Source organism: Esox lucius, chromosome 19, assembly GCF_011004845.1.
Source record: "Esox lucius isolate fEsoLuc1 chromosome 19, fEsoLuc1.pri, whole genome shotgun sequence".
NCBI classification, from domain to species: Eukaryota; Metazoa; Chordata; class Actinopteri; order Esociformes; family Esocidae; genus Esox; species Esox lucius.
The window spans coordinates 12,412,110-12,426,214 of NC_047587.1; the positions used below are offsets into that span (position 1 = coordinate 12,412,110).

Consider the following 14,105-nt stretch of genomic DNA (forward strand, 5'->3'; position numbering starts at 1 on the left):
TGTCTGCTTGTGATCAGCTTGCTGCCATTTTTCATTCTCTCAGCTGAAGGCATGACAGTTTATCACAAATGTCCAGTGTCAGTTGTTACCTGACGTCATTGAAAATGCATGATTGAGGGAGCTTTTTAAGGTTTCTTCAGGAGAATGGATATTAACTGCGTTATTTGGTTTATCTCTGGACTTGCTCTGTCATCAAATCTCAGGGTTCTCGATTGGCCACCCCTGAACTGCACACAAAAGGTATGTTGTTGATAGATCTATGTATTTTTCACTGTTAGGCTAATAGTTGTTCATGTAGATTTGTATCGGTGAAAGAATTAATCAGGGTTAGAGACTTCTTCAATGTTTATTCAGCAGTCATAGTACCAGAATAGAGGAGGCACCAGTTACTATCACAGCTCTCGCGAGTGTTGGTTACTCTCTCTTTGCTGATTCCCAACATCTAAAAATGGACCTTGGAGTAGCTGGTGTTATAAAACAACATTCCAGGATGGTCTTGTCTAGTACCTTATTCGTGTCCATGGAAATGGAGGACTAGATCTATATGGTATGCCTAAACAAGGAATGCCAAGCCTGTAGGGATAGTGACAGTTATATCATAGAAATCAAGAAATTGTGACATTTTGACATTGATTTTGAAAATATGACTGATCATGCAAATAAGTTTTTTTATTTAAGGATAGTGATCATATGAAGCCATTTATTATCAGAGTTGTTTGGCTCCTTTTTAAATCATAATGATAACAGAAATCACCCAAATGGCCCTGATCAAAAGTTTACATACCCTTGAATGTTTGGCTTTGTTAGACACACAAGGTGACACACACAGGTGAAAATGGCAATTAATGGAACTTTATAAAGATGGAAAAGGATATGAAAAGATATCCAAAGCCTTGCAAATGCCAGTCAGTACTGTTCAATCACTTAAGAAGTGGAAAATTCAGGGATTTCTTGATACCAAGCCAAGGTCAGGTAGACCAAAAAGATTACAGCCAAAACTGCCAGAAGAATTGTTTGGGATACAAAGAAAAACCTACAGGTAACCTCAGGAGAAATATAGGCTGCTCTGGAAAAAGACTAAGTGGTTGTTTCAAGGAGCAAAACACAATGATACTTGAACAAAAATGAGCTGCATGGTCGAGTTGCCAGAAAGAAGCCTTTACTGCACCAATGCCACAAAAAAATACTGGTTACAATATGCCCGACAACAACTTGACACGCCTCACAGCTTCTGGGACACTGTAATCAGGAGTGACGAGACCAAAATAGACCTTTATGTTTGGAGAGGGGTCAATAAGGTGAACAGAATACCATCCCCACTGTGAAGCATGCTGGTGGCTCACTGATGTTTTGGGGGGGGTGTGAACTCTAAAGGCACAGGGAATCTTGTGAAAATCTATGGCAAAGATGAATGCAGCATGTTATCAGAAAATACTGGCAGACAATTCACATTCTTCTGCACGAAAGATGCGCATGGGACACTCTTGGACTTTCCAGCAAAACAGTAACCCTAAACACAAGGTCAAGTTGACCCTCCAGTGGTTACAGCAGAAAAAGGTGAAGGTTCTGGAGTGGACATCACAGTCTCCTGACCTTAATATCACTGAGCCATTTTGAGGAGATCTGAAACGTGCAGTTCTTGAAAGATAACCAAAGATTTTGCATGACCTGGAAACCACTATTACAAAAGACCACTACTACGCTGTCATTGATGCTAAAGGGGGAAATACACAGTATTAAGAACTAAGGGTATGCAGACTTTTGAACAGGGCTCAGTTAATATTTTTCTGTTATGTTTCTGTTATGTTATGTTTTATGATTATGCCATTCTGTTGTGACCTACAATGTGAATCCCATAAGAAATAAAAGACATGTGATTTGCCTGCTCACTCATGTTTTGTTTTCAAATGGTACATATATTATCAATTATCCAAGTGTATGCCAACAAACCTTACTAACAGTGGAGTACGAAGTCTCTCGCTACATCAATACAATTTGGTTTCCCCTATCTTAGACTCCTTTATTTGTATTTATTGTTTAGCCATGTGAATAATACACTTGAAATAACTTTGCTCTTTTCCAGAATCTTCAGTGCAGCGTCCAAATCAGTAAGTGTCACAACATGGGATATTTGAAAGATGCAGTATCTGCCAGTGGTAATTAGGGTGTCTGGGGGAAAAAAATTTGTGGAAAAATAAGTATTAAATGTCACGGTGACCCTGAGCAAAGGTCATTCGAGGTCAAAACCTGTTTCATCTACCAGATAACTGTTCAGATGAGGGCTGGATCTCCCCCAGGATCAAGGCCCCCGTTGGTCCCAACTGGACCCCAGGCTCAGAGCAGCACGTGGTGGGTGTGAGAGGGGACCTAAATGGTGATCTACTGCCTGTCATCACTGTGAGCTGGAGCCAAGGCGAAAACAGTTATGTACACAGCAGGCTGTCGACGCCCTCTCCTGCCACTGAGCCCCTTGAGCAAGGCATTTAAACTCTCCAGTGTGCTGCTACACTGTCTGACTGTGCGACTGTGAAATGTGTCTGTCCACAGTGGCTATATCCGCCATCCGCGGGACTGAGGTTCACTTCCTCGAGGAGACCAGCAATCACAACATATGTGTCCGATACATCTTCCACAGCATAATCAAACAAAATTCCTTCATCATGAATAACTGGAGCCTTGTAAGTCCAAATTACCTCAAAATGTGCAAATTACATGTATTTTTCCGATTTCCAATGACAAATTGTATTCTTATTTTTTTAGTGGACCTTCTCATCAGACAGAGCTGTGGTGGAACCTGGACACACATATTTAGTGTCTGTCTATAACTTACCCAAACCAGATGTGGGAAGTTACAGGATCGCAAAAAGCATTAAAATCCCAGGTGAAGTGTAAATGAATGTGCTTGGCAACAAAAAGTGATCAAGATCGTCTTCTCAAAAGGCACTGAATTTAAATGTCAACCTGTACTTTATGTCCATGATCAGGATGTTATGACAGAAGAATACAAGACGCCAAAGTGTGTTTGGAAAATGGTATGGATCAAAGGGCAGGTCAAACACCACGACCAGTCTTTGTCTGAATATTATGGGTGTCTGCTAGCTACACCGGACCGCAGAGTGCCTTGTCTCATTCCAGGTAGCCTCTGGGACCCCCAGCTGACCTGGAACATATCTGTGGAAGGAGGCAGTATGATGATCCTTACAGTGGGTTTTAACACATCAGAGTTCTCTGAGGAGTACAGCATATCCATCCAGAATCCCATTCACTCACAGTCTGTCAGGAGGGTGGGTTTTTGTCATGTCAACTATTACGAACACAATGAATGTTTCACCAAACAGTGTTACTGTATGATGAATATTTACAACCATGATAAGTTTTTTCCCGTTGGTGCTAAGCGTAGCTGAGATACATCGGTTCAATTCATGTTTCAGGAAAATAGAACATTATTGAATGTAACATTTCAACTGGATGTGTGGCAGCTGCCTCCATGTAAAATACTTGTTGTGGTAAGTTAATGTGAATCTTCCTACATGTTTCTAGCCTTCCAATGCATTTTATTTTGCTTTATTAACTGAACTGAACATCAACTATACTTTTTTCTTGACAGATTCAGCCATTTTTCATAAGATGCAACAAAAACTGTTCGAATCACCAGAAAATATTAAATTACTGCTTGTGTGAGTAAAATATTATACACATTATCTATTCTATGTTAAGCTTGTTCTCGGTTAATAATAAATCAATGAATGTTTTGTTTTCCAGACTATCGCAGGCCACCAGCCTACAGTCGAATTTTCATGGTAAAAGTATCAGTGGGAGTGATTGCGTTATCTGGTTTGCTTGCTTATCTGCTGAAAAGAACATTCCCTACTGGTTTGTATATTAACCGAACTATTCACTAGCCTCAATTCACTATCTTCTGGACATAAAATTATCCTTGAATATGCTTTTTCCTGTGTGGACATCCCACATATTTGAATGGAACTTCATTACTTAATTCCATTCCTTTTACAGTTGTGCTCATAAGATTGCATACCCTGGCACAAATTGTGAAATTTTGGCATTGATTTAGAAAATATGACTAAAAATTTAAGGATAGTGATCATATAAAGCCATTTATTATCACATAGTTGTTTGGTTCCTTTTTAAATCATAATGATATCAGACATCACCCAAATGGCCCTGATCAAAAGTTTACATACCCTTGAAAAGTTTACATACCCTTGTTACAGACACACAAGGTGACACACACAGGTGAAAATGGCAATTAAAGTAGAATTTCCCACACCTGTGACAATTGCAATTGCAATTAGTGTCTGTGTATAAATAGTCAATGAGTTTGTTAGCTCTCATGTGGATGCACTGAGCAGGCTAGATACTGAGCCATGGGGAGCAGGAAGGAACTGTCAAAAGACCTGCGTAACAAGGTAATGGAACTTTATAAATATGGAAAAGGATATAAAAAGATATCCAAAGCCTAGCAAATGCAATTCATCACTTAAGAAGTGGAAAATTCATAGACCAAAAAAGATTTCAGCTATAACTGCCAGAATAATTGTTCAGAATACAAAGTAAAAACCCACAAATAACCTCAGGAGAAATATAGGCTGCTCTGGAAAAATGAGCTGCATGGTCAAGTTGCCAGAAAACTTGTGCCATTCTGTCATGACCTACAGTTGAATGTGAGTCCCATAAGAAATAAAATACATGCGTTTTGTCTGCTCCCTTGTGTTTTCTTTGCAAATGGTACATATATTGCCAATTCTCCAAGGGTATGCAAACTTTTGAGCACAACTGTTTCTCCCTTTCAGACTCTGAAAACCACCTCTCACCCACACACAATGAGGAGCTGGAGCGCAACCAAGTTGAAAAGAGAAGAAAGGTCCTTGTCATCTACTCTCGGGACCATCCTCTGTACACACACGTCGTCCTGAAGCTCTGTGCCTTCCTCATGGCCAAGTGTGGCACTGAGGTGAGCATCGCCACCAGCCAAATGGGCCTTTAGAATACTCAGCGGTGGTTTTACCCATGGGGCAACGCTCCATGTACTTCAAGTGTATATTTCAAAATGCACTAGTCTGTCTGATAATCATCTGACTCTTTGAGGTGGTCCTGGACCTGCTCGACACCACCACGCTGGGCATAGTGGGCACTGTTCAGTGGCTGGACTGGCAGAGGGAACAGATCGAAAAGTCGTCAGATAAAATCTTGATTCTGTGCTCGCGGGGGGTGAGGGCAAAGTGGATGGCCATGTGCGATGCCGCAGAGGCCCCGGTGGCTCTGAGGGAGGACATGCGCTCTGTCACAGGGGACATGCTCACCCCAGCCCTCAGCCTTCTGGTCCCGGCCTTCGTGAGGTCCGGGACGTTCCGGAACTACGTGGTGGCTTATTTCGAGGACGTGTGCTCCGAGGAGGATGTTCCGTCTCCGTTTAACATCACTGTGAGGTACAGTATTGTCGAAGGGAGGAAGGGAGGCCCGTCCGTCTGACATCGCTCATTCCTGTTCCTGATCCCCCTTCGCAGGTACAAGCTGATGAAGCACTTCGAGGAGCTCTTCTTCAGGCTCCTGGATAAGGAGAAGTATGAGCCCGGCAGGGAGAACCACATTGAAGGTGTCGCAGAGGACCAGTATTTTCACTGTCCCTCAGGCAGGGCCTTGAGGGAGGCCATTGAAGCTTTCCGTGCCTACCAGATGGAGCACCCGGACTGGTTTGGCGATGAACTGGTGAAGGCTTCCGGGGAGGACGGAGGAGGGCATGAGCCCTACCTGGAGTGTTTTCCAGATTCCAATGCGGAACCTCTCACCCTCATTAATGATGTCACAATGATGTGTGAGAGGGAGCCAAGCGTGTGCTCTGCGACTCCATGCATGAAAGGGCAACCCAAAGAACCACATTTAGTGGACCAGTTCCACAGAAACTCTTTTGAGGAGCGCACGACTCTGTATGTTTCTCCGCAGAACACGTCAAAGGACTGTCTTCCTGTGATGTTGCAGTGTTCCTCCATAAACACTTGATGAACAAGTGGATGTGGATTTATTCCATACAATCTCAAAGTCCCATGCTGTTGACTACAATATGGTCCACTAGACTAAACTTGGCTTCAACCAATGACTCAGTGGGGTCACCAGGGACAAACCAAGGGGCTGCCTACGAGGGGTTGTTACTATCAAATAGTTTTAAGCATCTAATGTTACAGGCCCTGGAAAAAAACACGAGGACCCCATTTCATGGTGTCTTCCCGTGACCTTTCCGGAGTAAAGGGGCAGCATGTGCTACAGAGAAGGTTTAAACGCTTTGTAAGGGGAACTTCGAATGGGACAGGCCAAAGTTTCTCCCCTCATCTACAGCACCAAACCTGTTATGTAGACTACTCCTGTTTGCGCTCTACTGATAATATTGTTTTATTGTGATCAATCAGTAAACTAAGTAAGTAAGCATTTCATTGTACTGTGAACCTAGTAGTGAATGTAGAAACTAAACATGTTTCATTTGCTGTAAAGAAAACAAAAATTTGGTAGCAACGTTGTTGAAAACATCCAAATGTTTGAGGTCAAAACTCATCTTCGTTTCATCTTATATTTTACTAGCATGATTTATCGCAGAAATCTCTCACCCTGTTCTTGGACTAACAACATCCTGTAGATTTTTGCACCAGTCCCATTTGTAACATATTTGATTTAGCTTATCAAGCAACTAATTCTTAGACTCCGGTGTGCTAGATTAGGGATGGATACCTACAGAACAGGACAAGCCATCTCCAGCATCAGTGTAGGAAGGTCACCATTGTACAACATTGCATTGACTATAGATACATTGTATGTTATATACAATTTAGTTTTTTTCATGTCATCATTGCATGCACTCAGTCAGACTAGGTGGTCCATTAATAGACAGGGAACTATGGGAAAGGCTAGCTATGTCAACAAAAAGTGTAGCCAGGTCAAAGTTCGCTCCTCTGTAATTCCGTAGTTTCTCAGTTTCTTACTGCATTGCTCACATGCTAGTGAAAGGTAAGAATCAGCAGTTGTATTGACAATATTAACTTCATAATAAACTGATTTACATTATGGGAAAGTTATACTTACAATTTGACAGTGAAATGAAGGAACTAATTAATAAGTATGCTTAATATATACTTAAGTCATTTCTGGGGCAGTTATTGACACAGCTAATGAAATGCATATTGTGTCTTAGCCTTTCTGATAATGGCATGTTTTGAGTTCTGAAGGACTGTATTACTGTGTGATAAGCCTGTTTGTGTGAATTTGAGGGTCATGATAAATCTGACAGGTGGGTGATTTTTCCTCGTATCTTGTCGACTTGCACTGTCAGGTAGTTGGCTCGCATTAGTCTATTAATGAGACAATTAGCATAACAACATAAACAATAAAAGCATTTACATGATATCAGAAGGGTCTTTGATCTGTTCTTATTTAGTATGTTGCACAAAGTTGCAAACCACACTAGTGTTGTGTGTGTGTGTGTGTGTGTGGGGGGGGGTGGCGGCACTGATAACTGGAGCATGTTAAATCTCCTCAATAGCTTAATTGGATGTGTTCCTTGCAGTGAAGCGTCATCTACTCGCTGCTTTTTGTGCTGAGGGTCCAATGGTTTACCAATCTATTTTTTCCATCATGAAGTTAAGGTAACATCTTGTGATCAAGATATTCTATAACCTATACATGCACAATTACATTTTTAAGATTTGGGTTCTTTGTCTGCAATGTGATTCTTGTGCTCTCAGTGTTTGCCTTGGAGATTCTGAGTTGAGATTGCTGAGGAGGTTTTCTGCTCAAATCCTTGAACGTGGCATCTCAACATTATGCAGAAATGGTATTCTTCCGTCTTATTCATGTCAGATCATACCTCTTGTCATGCACTGCCTCTCAACCTGGGGAATGAGTTATTGTACATGGAAACTCTTCTTTGGCCAGGTTCCAAACAACAAAGGACATATATTTATTAATTGTCACATTTCAATGTTTTACGTATTAAGCTATGCTAAACCTAGACTTTAGATGCTCTCTCCTGTATTTGATGACTAATACATACAATTTGAATTTGTATGTATTAGTCTTGTGCTTTCAGTGTTCTTATTTTTATTAGACAATTCTTATTTTTATTAGACAATCTCTTCAGGGTCCACCCATCAATAACCCAGGCGTTGTCAGAAAACAGGCCGGTGGTGGCGCTAGAGAGTACCATCATCACCCATGGCATGCCCTACCCATACAATCTGAGGTACAGCACAAGGAGACACATCTAAATCCAGATAGGAAAAATGTTGATTAACACAAATTAACAAATCCAGATAATCTTGTTAAACACAAAGTTCCTGTTATAACGGTGCTGTGCATGCTGTCAACTGCAGTTTTGGTGTGCCGGTCTCATTAGTTTTATTTCAATATGTCCACTCATTGCTGCAATAGTACTGGCAGTGGCTTATGTCCACTTGGTGCTGCGTTAGTACTGGCAGTGGCTTATGTCCACTTGGTGCTGCGTTAGTACTGGCAGTGGCTTATGTCCACTTGGTGCTGCGTTAGTACTGGCAGTGGCTTATGTCCACTTGGTGCTGCGTTAGTACTGGCAGTGGCTTATGTCCACTTGGTGCTGCGTTAGTACTGGCAGTGGCTTATGTCCACTCGGTGCTGCGTTAGTACTGGCAGTGGCTTATGTCCACTCAGTGATTCGTTAGTACTGGCAGTGGCTTATGTCCACTTGGTGCTGCATTAGTACTGGCAGTGGCTTATGTCCACTTGGTGCTGCATTAGTACTGGCAGTGGCTTATGTTCGCTTGGTGCTGCATTAGTACTGGCAGTGGCTTATGTCCACTTGGTGCTGCATTAGTACTGCCAGTGGCTTATGTCCACTTGGTGCTGCATTAGTACTGGCAGTGGCTTATGTCCACTTGGTGCTGCATTAGTACTGGCAGTGGCTTATGTTCGCTTGGTGCTGCATTAGTACTGGCAGTGGCTTATGTCCACTTGGTGCTGCATTAGTACTGCCAGTGGCTTATGTTTGCTTGGTGCTGCGTTTGTACTGGCAGTGGCCTAATGTTCACTCTGGCGTCATTCAGCACAGCCAAAGAGGTGGAGGCCATAGTGAGAGCTGAGGGGGCCACCCCGGCTACGGTCGGGCTGCTTCGGGGCAGGCTCCACGTGGGGTTGTCTCCGGAGGAGCTGGACTACCTGGCCCAGAGCAAGACGTCAGTCAAAGTGTCCCGACGAGACCTGCCCTATGCCATCAGCCAGGTTAGAAACCCCGTCAACGCGTCAGGGTTTTCACAGACACCCGAAATGTCTATCGATGTGGATTTGATTTGGCATGTATATTTAGCTTACAGCCCTGGTATGTGTGTGTGTTCTACAGGGTCTCTGCGGTGGCACCACCGTCTCCGCCACCATGATAGCAGCCCACCGAGCCGGGATCCCTGTGTTTGTCACAGGGGGGGTCGGAGGTGTGCACAGGGATGGAGAGAACAGTAAGTGTCCCACGTCTCCTGTAGCCCATGGGCTTTCCCACGGGGGATTACAAACGATTCGTGTGTGTGACCTCCTCAGGCCTGGATGTCAGCGCGGACCTCACCGAGCTGGGCAGGACTCCCGTCGCCGTGGTCTCGGCTGGAGTCAAGTCCATCCTCGACATCGGCCGCACCCTGGAGTACTTGGTCAGTTCACTGTGGTTATGAGTTGAGTTAGCGCAACACTGGATTTTAATGACATCGCTCACAGGAGGTATATTTTGCTTGTATCTCTTGGACAGGAGACGCAGGGCGTGTGTGTCGCCACGTTTGGAAACTCCAAGAACTTCCCAGCTTTCTTCTCTCCACAAAGTGGGTTCATGTCGCCGTACAATGTCCGCAATGCAGAGGAGGCCGCTGACCTCATAGGTGAGACGGCTAAATACTGTGTCTACATTTAAAAAATGTTTACATGCTCTTTAAAACTGTAGGGTTTTAATCTGGGTGTCAGAAGGGGAGAAGAAGAAACATAGTTGTGTGTCATCCACAGTGTGAGTTTCTTTAGGAGAGGAGAAACTCTGACTGTGAATGATGTTGTTAGGGATGACTTGGTGAGGGATGTGAGGAATGGTTGAACGTCTCCACAGACTAACTGGAGGGAGGGATGGAGGGAGGAGGTGTTGATGAGGAAGTGGACTCAACAGGCTGAGTGGATGAGGTATGGATGTCATCAACCAGATGTCAAGCAGAGCGGGGAAACCGGCAAATTCTTTCTTGGTGTTACATGAACAATCGTGAAATTTGGAGTGATAGAAAGTGGCTACAGAAACAAATAGAAAATGAAGAGAAAAAGCATTGATCAGAGGCCTGCTGGTGGGTTGCAAGTAAGATAAGCAAACAGCATCTAGTGAAGATGATATCAAGGGAATTGCCTGCCTTTCAAGTGGGTAAGGATCTGACTGAAAAGGACACATTGAACTGAAAGGCTGCAGTTATTTAATCAGGGTTGTTACATTCTAACAAGAGTGTTACAATAAAGCTTACCTTCCATGATAACTGTGATAACACAGGGCATTATAACAGTATCTCTCAAGTGTCTCTTTATCTCGGCCTACAGCAGGTACCCTGTCTCTGGGTTTACAGAGTGGCCTGCTGTTAGCAGTGCCCATCCCTGAGGAGCACGCGGCTGTCGGAGAAGAGATTGAGGACGCTATACAGGCAGCGCTGGCCGAGGCCAGGTGAGTCAGGTAGCCTAGTGGTTAGACTGTCAGGCAAGGAACCCGAAGGTCACTGGGTTTAATTCCCGAGCCAACAAGGTGAGCAGGGGACATAATCCAGACTGCACCTCTGTCTCCACGAACGAGAAGGTTAAATGACTAAGATGTCAGTGTAAAATGTGTTTGCCAAATAATACCTGTGTTTTTTCAGTTCTACCTTTCTCTGAGCATTTGTTCTTTTGCTTCTCATGGTCTTTGAAACATGAAACGATCCCCATGTTGGTTATTTCCTGATCTCTGTAGATAGCCATTTGCATGATTGACGACAGGATGTCTAGTGAGTCTTTGTGGTTTGCCTGACATGAGAGGAAGGTTTCAGTACTTTGGTTACAAGAGTATTTCTCATGCCTTCTGATATCCCACACAGAGCAAAATGTATTAGAGGAAGAGACGTGACACCGTTCGTCCTTCAAAAGGTCAACACACTTACCAGAGGAAAGTCCCTCCAGGCTAGTATCCTTGTTAGGTCAATACTTCAGAGTCAGAAATGACACTGGTGAGAGATAATAGCAATGCTATTCTCAAACATATATACCTTTGAATGAACATACAGTACACTGCTGTTTTGGAAAATGTGTTATTATTCTTGACATCTATTGTGGTCCCTAACCAGATATTCCTATAGACATTTCTCTCATCCATAATAATGCCAGGGTAGGCAGTCATATAGCCTGTGCCCTGTCTGAACGAATGCTGAAGAAGACTCTTCCTGAACTTCAATTCAAAGAGGGAGAAGGAAATGTTGACTCACAATCCAAAATTGTATGTATTAGTCATCAAATACAGGAGAAAGCATCTAAAGTCTAGGTTTAGCATAGCTTAATGACAGTTTGGGACTTTTTATCACAGATTGTTGTAGGTGGTGTGAACGTGGATTTTATTGCCAAGGGGAAAAGAGAAAAGCTGGTGGTATGTTCCCATGAACTGTGATTATATAAATCATCTACTATGTCTAGAATATTTCAATTACATCTAATGGGTCTCTTAAAGGTTCACTTCACATCTTTCATATTTCACAGCTTGGACAGACAAATCCTGGAAGTGTTCATCAATCATTTGGTGGCGTAGGAAAGAACCTTGCTGGTTAGTTATTGTGCAATTGTATATGCCTTCTATTTTTGGAAACAGTTACCAAACCTGGTTTAAGTAAAGCATGTAATGTTGCATTCTTACATAATATCTTCCCCACCAGACTCTCTAAGCAGACTGGGCCAAAGGCCACTCTTCATCTCAGCCATTGGAACTGACTCTCACAGTGATGCTGTGTTGAACTATTGTCAGCACATGGTAAGTTTTAGTTATTCAATAGACCCTGTTATTCATTCAACAGCCATTTACAGCAGTGAGTGCATCAGCTCTTTACCTTGGCCCACCATAGGATTAGAACTCACATCCCTGCTGATGCGAGCGCCACAATCCCCCAGTTAAGCTGAGGAGGACGGGACCCTGTTCTGTCATTACGTTGAGTTGCTGCTTCCCGTTGTTTCACCTAAGAACACCAGGGGTATCACCAGGCTTCAGGAGCAGAGGACTGCTACGTACTGTGCAGTTTTCACGGAGAGTGGGGAGCTGAGTCTCGGATTGGGCGACATGGACATCCATGGGCAAATTAATCAGCATTATGTGAGTATTTCAAAAGCAGGAACTGCGTTTACTTAAACATGTGAATATAATCTGATTTAGTAGACCCGTGGCAACACAAAATAATATCAAATTGTTGTTGCACTGAAATAATAAGAACTTACCCCCAAAGGACTATATTAGATTAATGTTAAAATCTAAAGACCTTCTTATTACCTATACATAAGTCCACACACAATATAGTACATTGAATAGTTTTTTCAATGAAGAAAAAAGTATAAAAGACACTGAAATAATAGCAGCATTGTCCTGGACTACATTAGAGGGAAGGTGTTAACATAGTCCCTCTATATTCAGGTATCCAGGTTTGAGGAGAAGCTCTCATTAGCATCTCTCTTGTGTCTGGATGGCAACATCCCCACTTCCACAATTGACTATGTTTGCTCCGTCGCCAAGAAGCATGCTGTGCCAGGTAAACGTGGACAGCTTAACATTTTCACTGTCACTGAGAGCGACTGATCACCCTCTTTCTCACTGTTACGGAACACTGATCCCAGATCAGCCCTGCTACTCTCAGACACTGTATAGGGACAGACCTTGATATGGTAACATTGTGTTCCAGTATGGTATGAGCCAACAGATTCGGACAAAGTGAGCAAGCCTTTCCTGTCAGAGAGCTGGAAGGCCCTGACATATACCTCTCCCAACCTGGCCGAGCTGTGTGCTATAATCAGGACACTGGGCCTTCCAACACCAACAGGTATGGTAGTCAGCAATTCCGTCAATTTCTTCACATTGAATTAGCCTAGGCCTAGGACTAATAACCACATCAGCTGGCCGTTCGCACAAACTGTTCTGAAACCAGGCTGAACATAGATATTTGTGCAAGTTCATGCTGGAAGAGTTCCAAAGGTGGAAAAGGCATAAGTCATTCACACAACGCAGACAGCTTTCTTTGTGTATGACAACAAGCCGTCAGAGTATTCAGGATGTGGTCTAATCTTGTGGTGTCAGACTTGCCCAGCTCTATGGAGGAGGTGTTGAGCAGCGCCGCAGCTCTCACACGCCCCCTGCTGGACCACCTGCACTGTGTGGTGGTGACCCTGGGGGCCAAGGGGGTGCTGCTGTGTGGGGAGCACAGCAACGGGACTGTAGACCTGCAGCCTAGGAAAGGAACAAGGGTAATGGAACATTGGTATATGGCATTACATGACACTGGTGGAAGTGATGATGATAGTAATAATGTTTCCCCCCCCAGAAGGGTCAGCTATGTGCTGTTCACTACCCTGCTCTGGCTCAGATGGCGGAGAAAATCGTGAACGTCTCAGGAGCAGGAGATAGGTTGGTTAGCTAGATTTGGAGTAAACCATGAAAAAATGAATATATTTCATTCAGTGATGTCCATAACCCCCCCTTCCCCGCAGCCTTGCAGGCGGTATGATAGCTGGGATGTTCCAAGGCAGAGATACACACAGCTGTGTTAAGATGGGGCTCCTGGCAGCACGTCTCTCATTGGCCTCCCATCACCCCATCTGCCCCACTCTGACCAGTGACTCAGTGGATCCAGACAAAGTCCAACCACCCCAGCCATGGCCTCAGCCTACCCTCCTGTGGATGGAGGGATGAAGAATATTGTATACAACTTATGTTGGATCTTGTTGGAAATCCAAAATAACTTGTCTAGCTCAACCTTTGTGGTGATAGGCTGCTGCTAATTTGTTTAAATGTTGTGATGTTTAATAAAAAGACTGGTCTAATATCATACAGTGTGTAAAATGGTCTT

General features: G+C 43.5%; 2 protein-coding genes across 4 annotated transcripts; both read left to right on the forward strand.

The window, feature by feature from the left end:
• Positions 1–44: 44 nt before the first annotated feature.
• Positions 45–5,593, forward strand: LOC105021855 (interleukin-17 receptor A). Its single transcript, XM_020056607.1, has 12 exons — positions 45–240; positions 2,084–2,108; positions 2,264–2,422; positions 2,548–2,678; positions 2,761–2,881; positions 2,985–3,032; positions 3,136–3,284; positions 3,432–3,506; positions 3,608–3,677; positions 3,763–3,873; positions 4,812–4,972; positions 5,107–5,593. The coding sequence occupies exons 1-12, from the start codon at positions 145–147 to the stop codon at positions 5,488–5,490; spliced, it is 1,530 nt and encodes a 509-aa protein (XP_019912166.1). The 5' UTR covers positions 45–144; the 3' UTR covers positions 5,491–5,593.
• Positions 5,594–6,018: 425 nt separating this feature from the next.
• On the forward strand, positions 6,019–14,084 carry zgc:136858 (Indigoidine_A and YeiC_kinase_like domain-containing protein). 3 transcript variants are annotated; one of them, XM_010889781.4, is made up of 20 exons: positions 6,019–6,430; positions 7,571–7,649; positions 7,749–7,837; positions 8,131–8,245; positions 9,081–9,255; positions 9,374–9,485; positions 9,565–9,671; positions 9,767–9,893; positions 10,582–10,702; positions 11,109–11,194; positions 11,367–11,503; positions 11,591–11,650; positions 11,761–11,824; positions 11,934–12,028; positions 12,236–12,364; positions 12,680–12,794; positions 12,945–13,082; positions 13,337–13,503; positions 13,581–13,663; positions 13,747–14,084. In XM_010889781.4, coding segments are annotated over exons 1-20 (2,202 nt in total). In that variant the 5' UTR covers positions 6,019–6,429; the 3' UTR covers positions 13,949–14,084. The 3 variants fall into 3 exon arrangements, with proteins under 3 accessions (XP_010888083.2, XP_010888080.2, XP_010888082.2); XM_010889778.4 differs by lacking the exon at positions 6,019–6,430 and adding an exon at positions 6,442–7,014; XM_010889780.4 differs by lacking the exon at positions 6,019–6,430 and adding an exon at positions 6,442–7,014 and having other exon boundaries at positions 13,584–13,663.
• The last annotated feature ends 21 nt before the right edge of the window (positions 14,085–14,105 follow it).

What these genes read in the sequence shown, in the direction of transcription:
- LOC105021855 (XM_020056607.1), top strand. Translation starts at nt 145, where the DNA reads ATGGATATTAACTGCGTTATTTGGTTTATCTCTGGACTTGCTCTGTCA. An exon ending in CAAAGTGTGTTTGGAAAATG is followed by an intron (nt 3,033 to 3,135) that starts GTATGGATCAAA and finishes GTCTCATTCCAG; the next exon opens with GTAGCCTCTGGGACCCCCAG. An exon ending in AATATTAAATTACTGCTTGT is followed by an intron (nt 3,678 to 3,762) that starts GTGAGTAAAATA and finishes TTTGTTTTCCAG; the next exon opens with ACTATCGCAGGCCACCAGCC.
- zgc:136858 (XM_010889778.4), top strand. An exon ending in TTTTCCATCATGAAGTTAAG is followed by an intron (nt 7,650 to 7,748) that starts GTAACATCTTGT and finishes TTGTGCTCTCAG; the next exon opens with TGTTTGCCTTGGAGATTCTG. An exon ending in AGGAAAGTCCCTCCAGGCTA is followed by an intron (nt 11,195 to 11,366) that starts GTATCCTTGTTA and finishes ATATTCCTATAG; the next exon opens with ACATTTCTCTCATCCATAAT.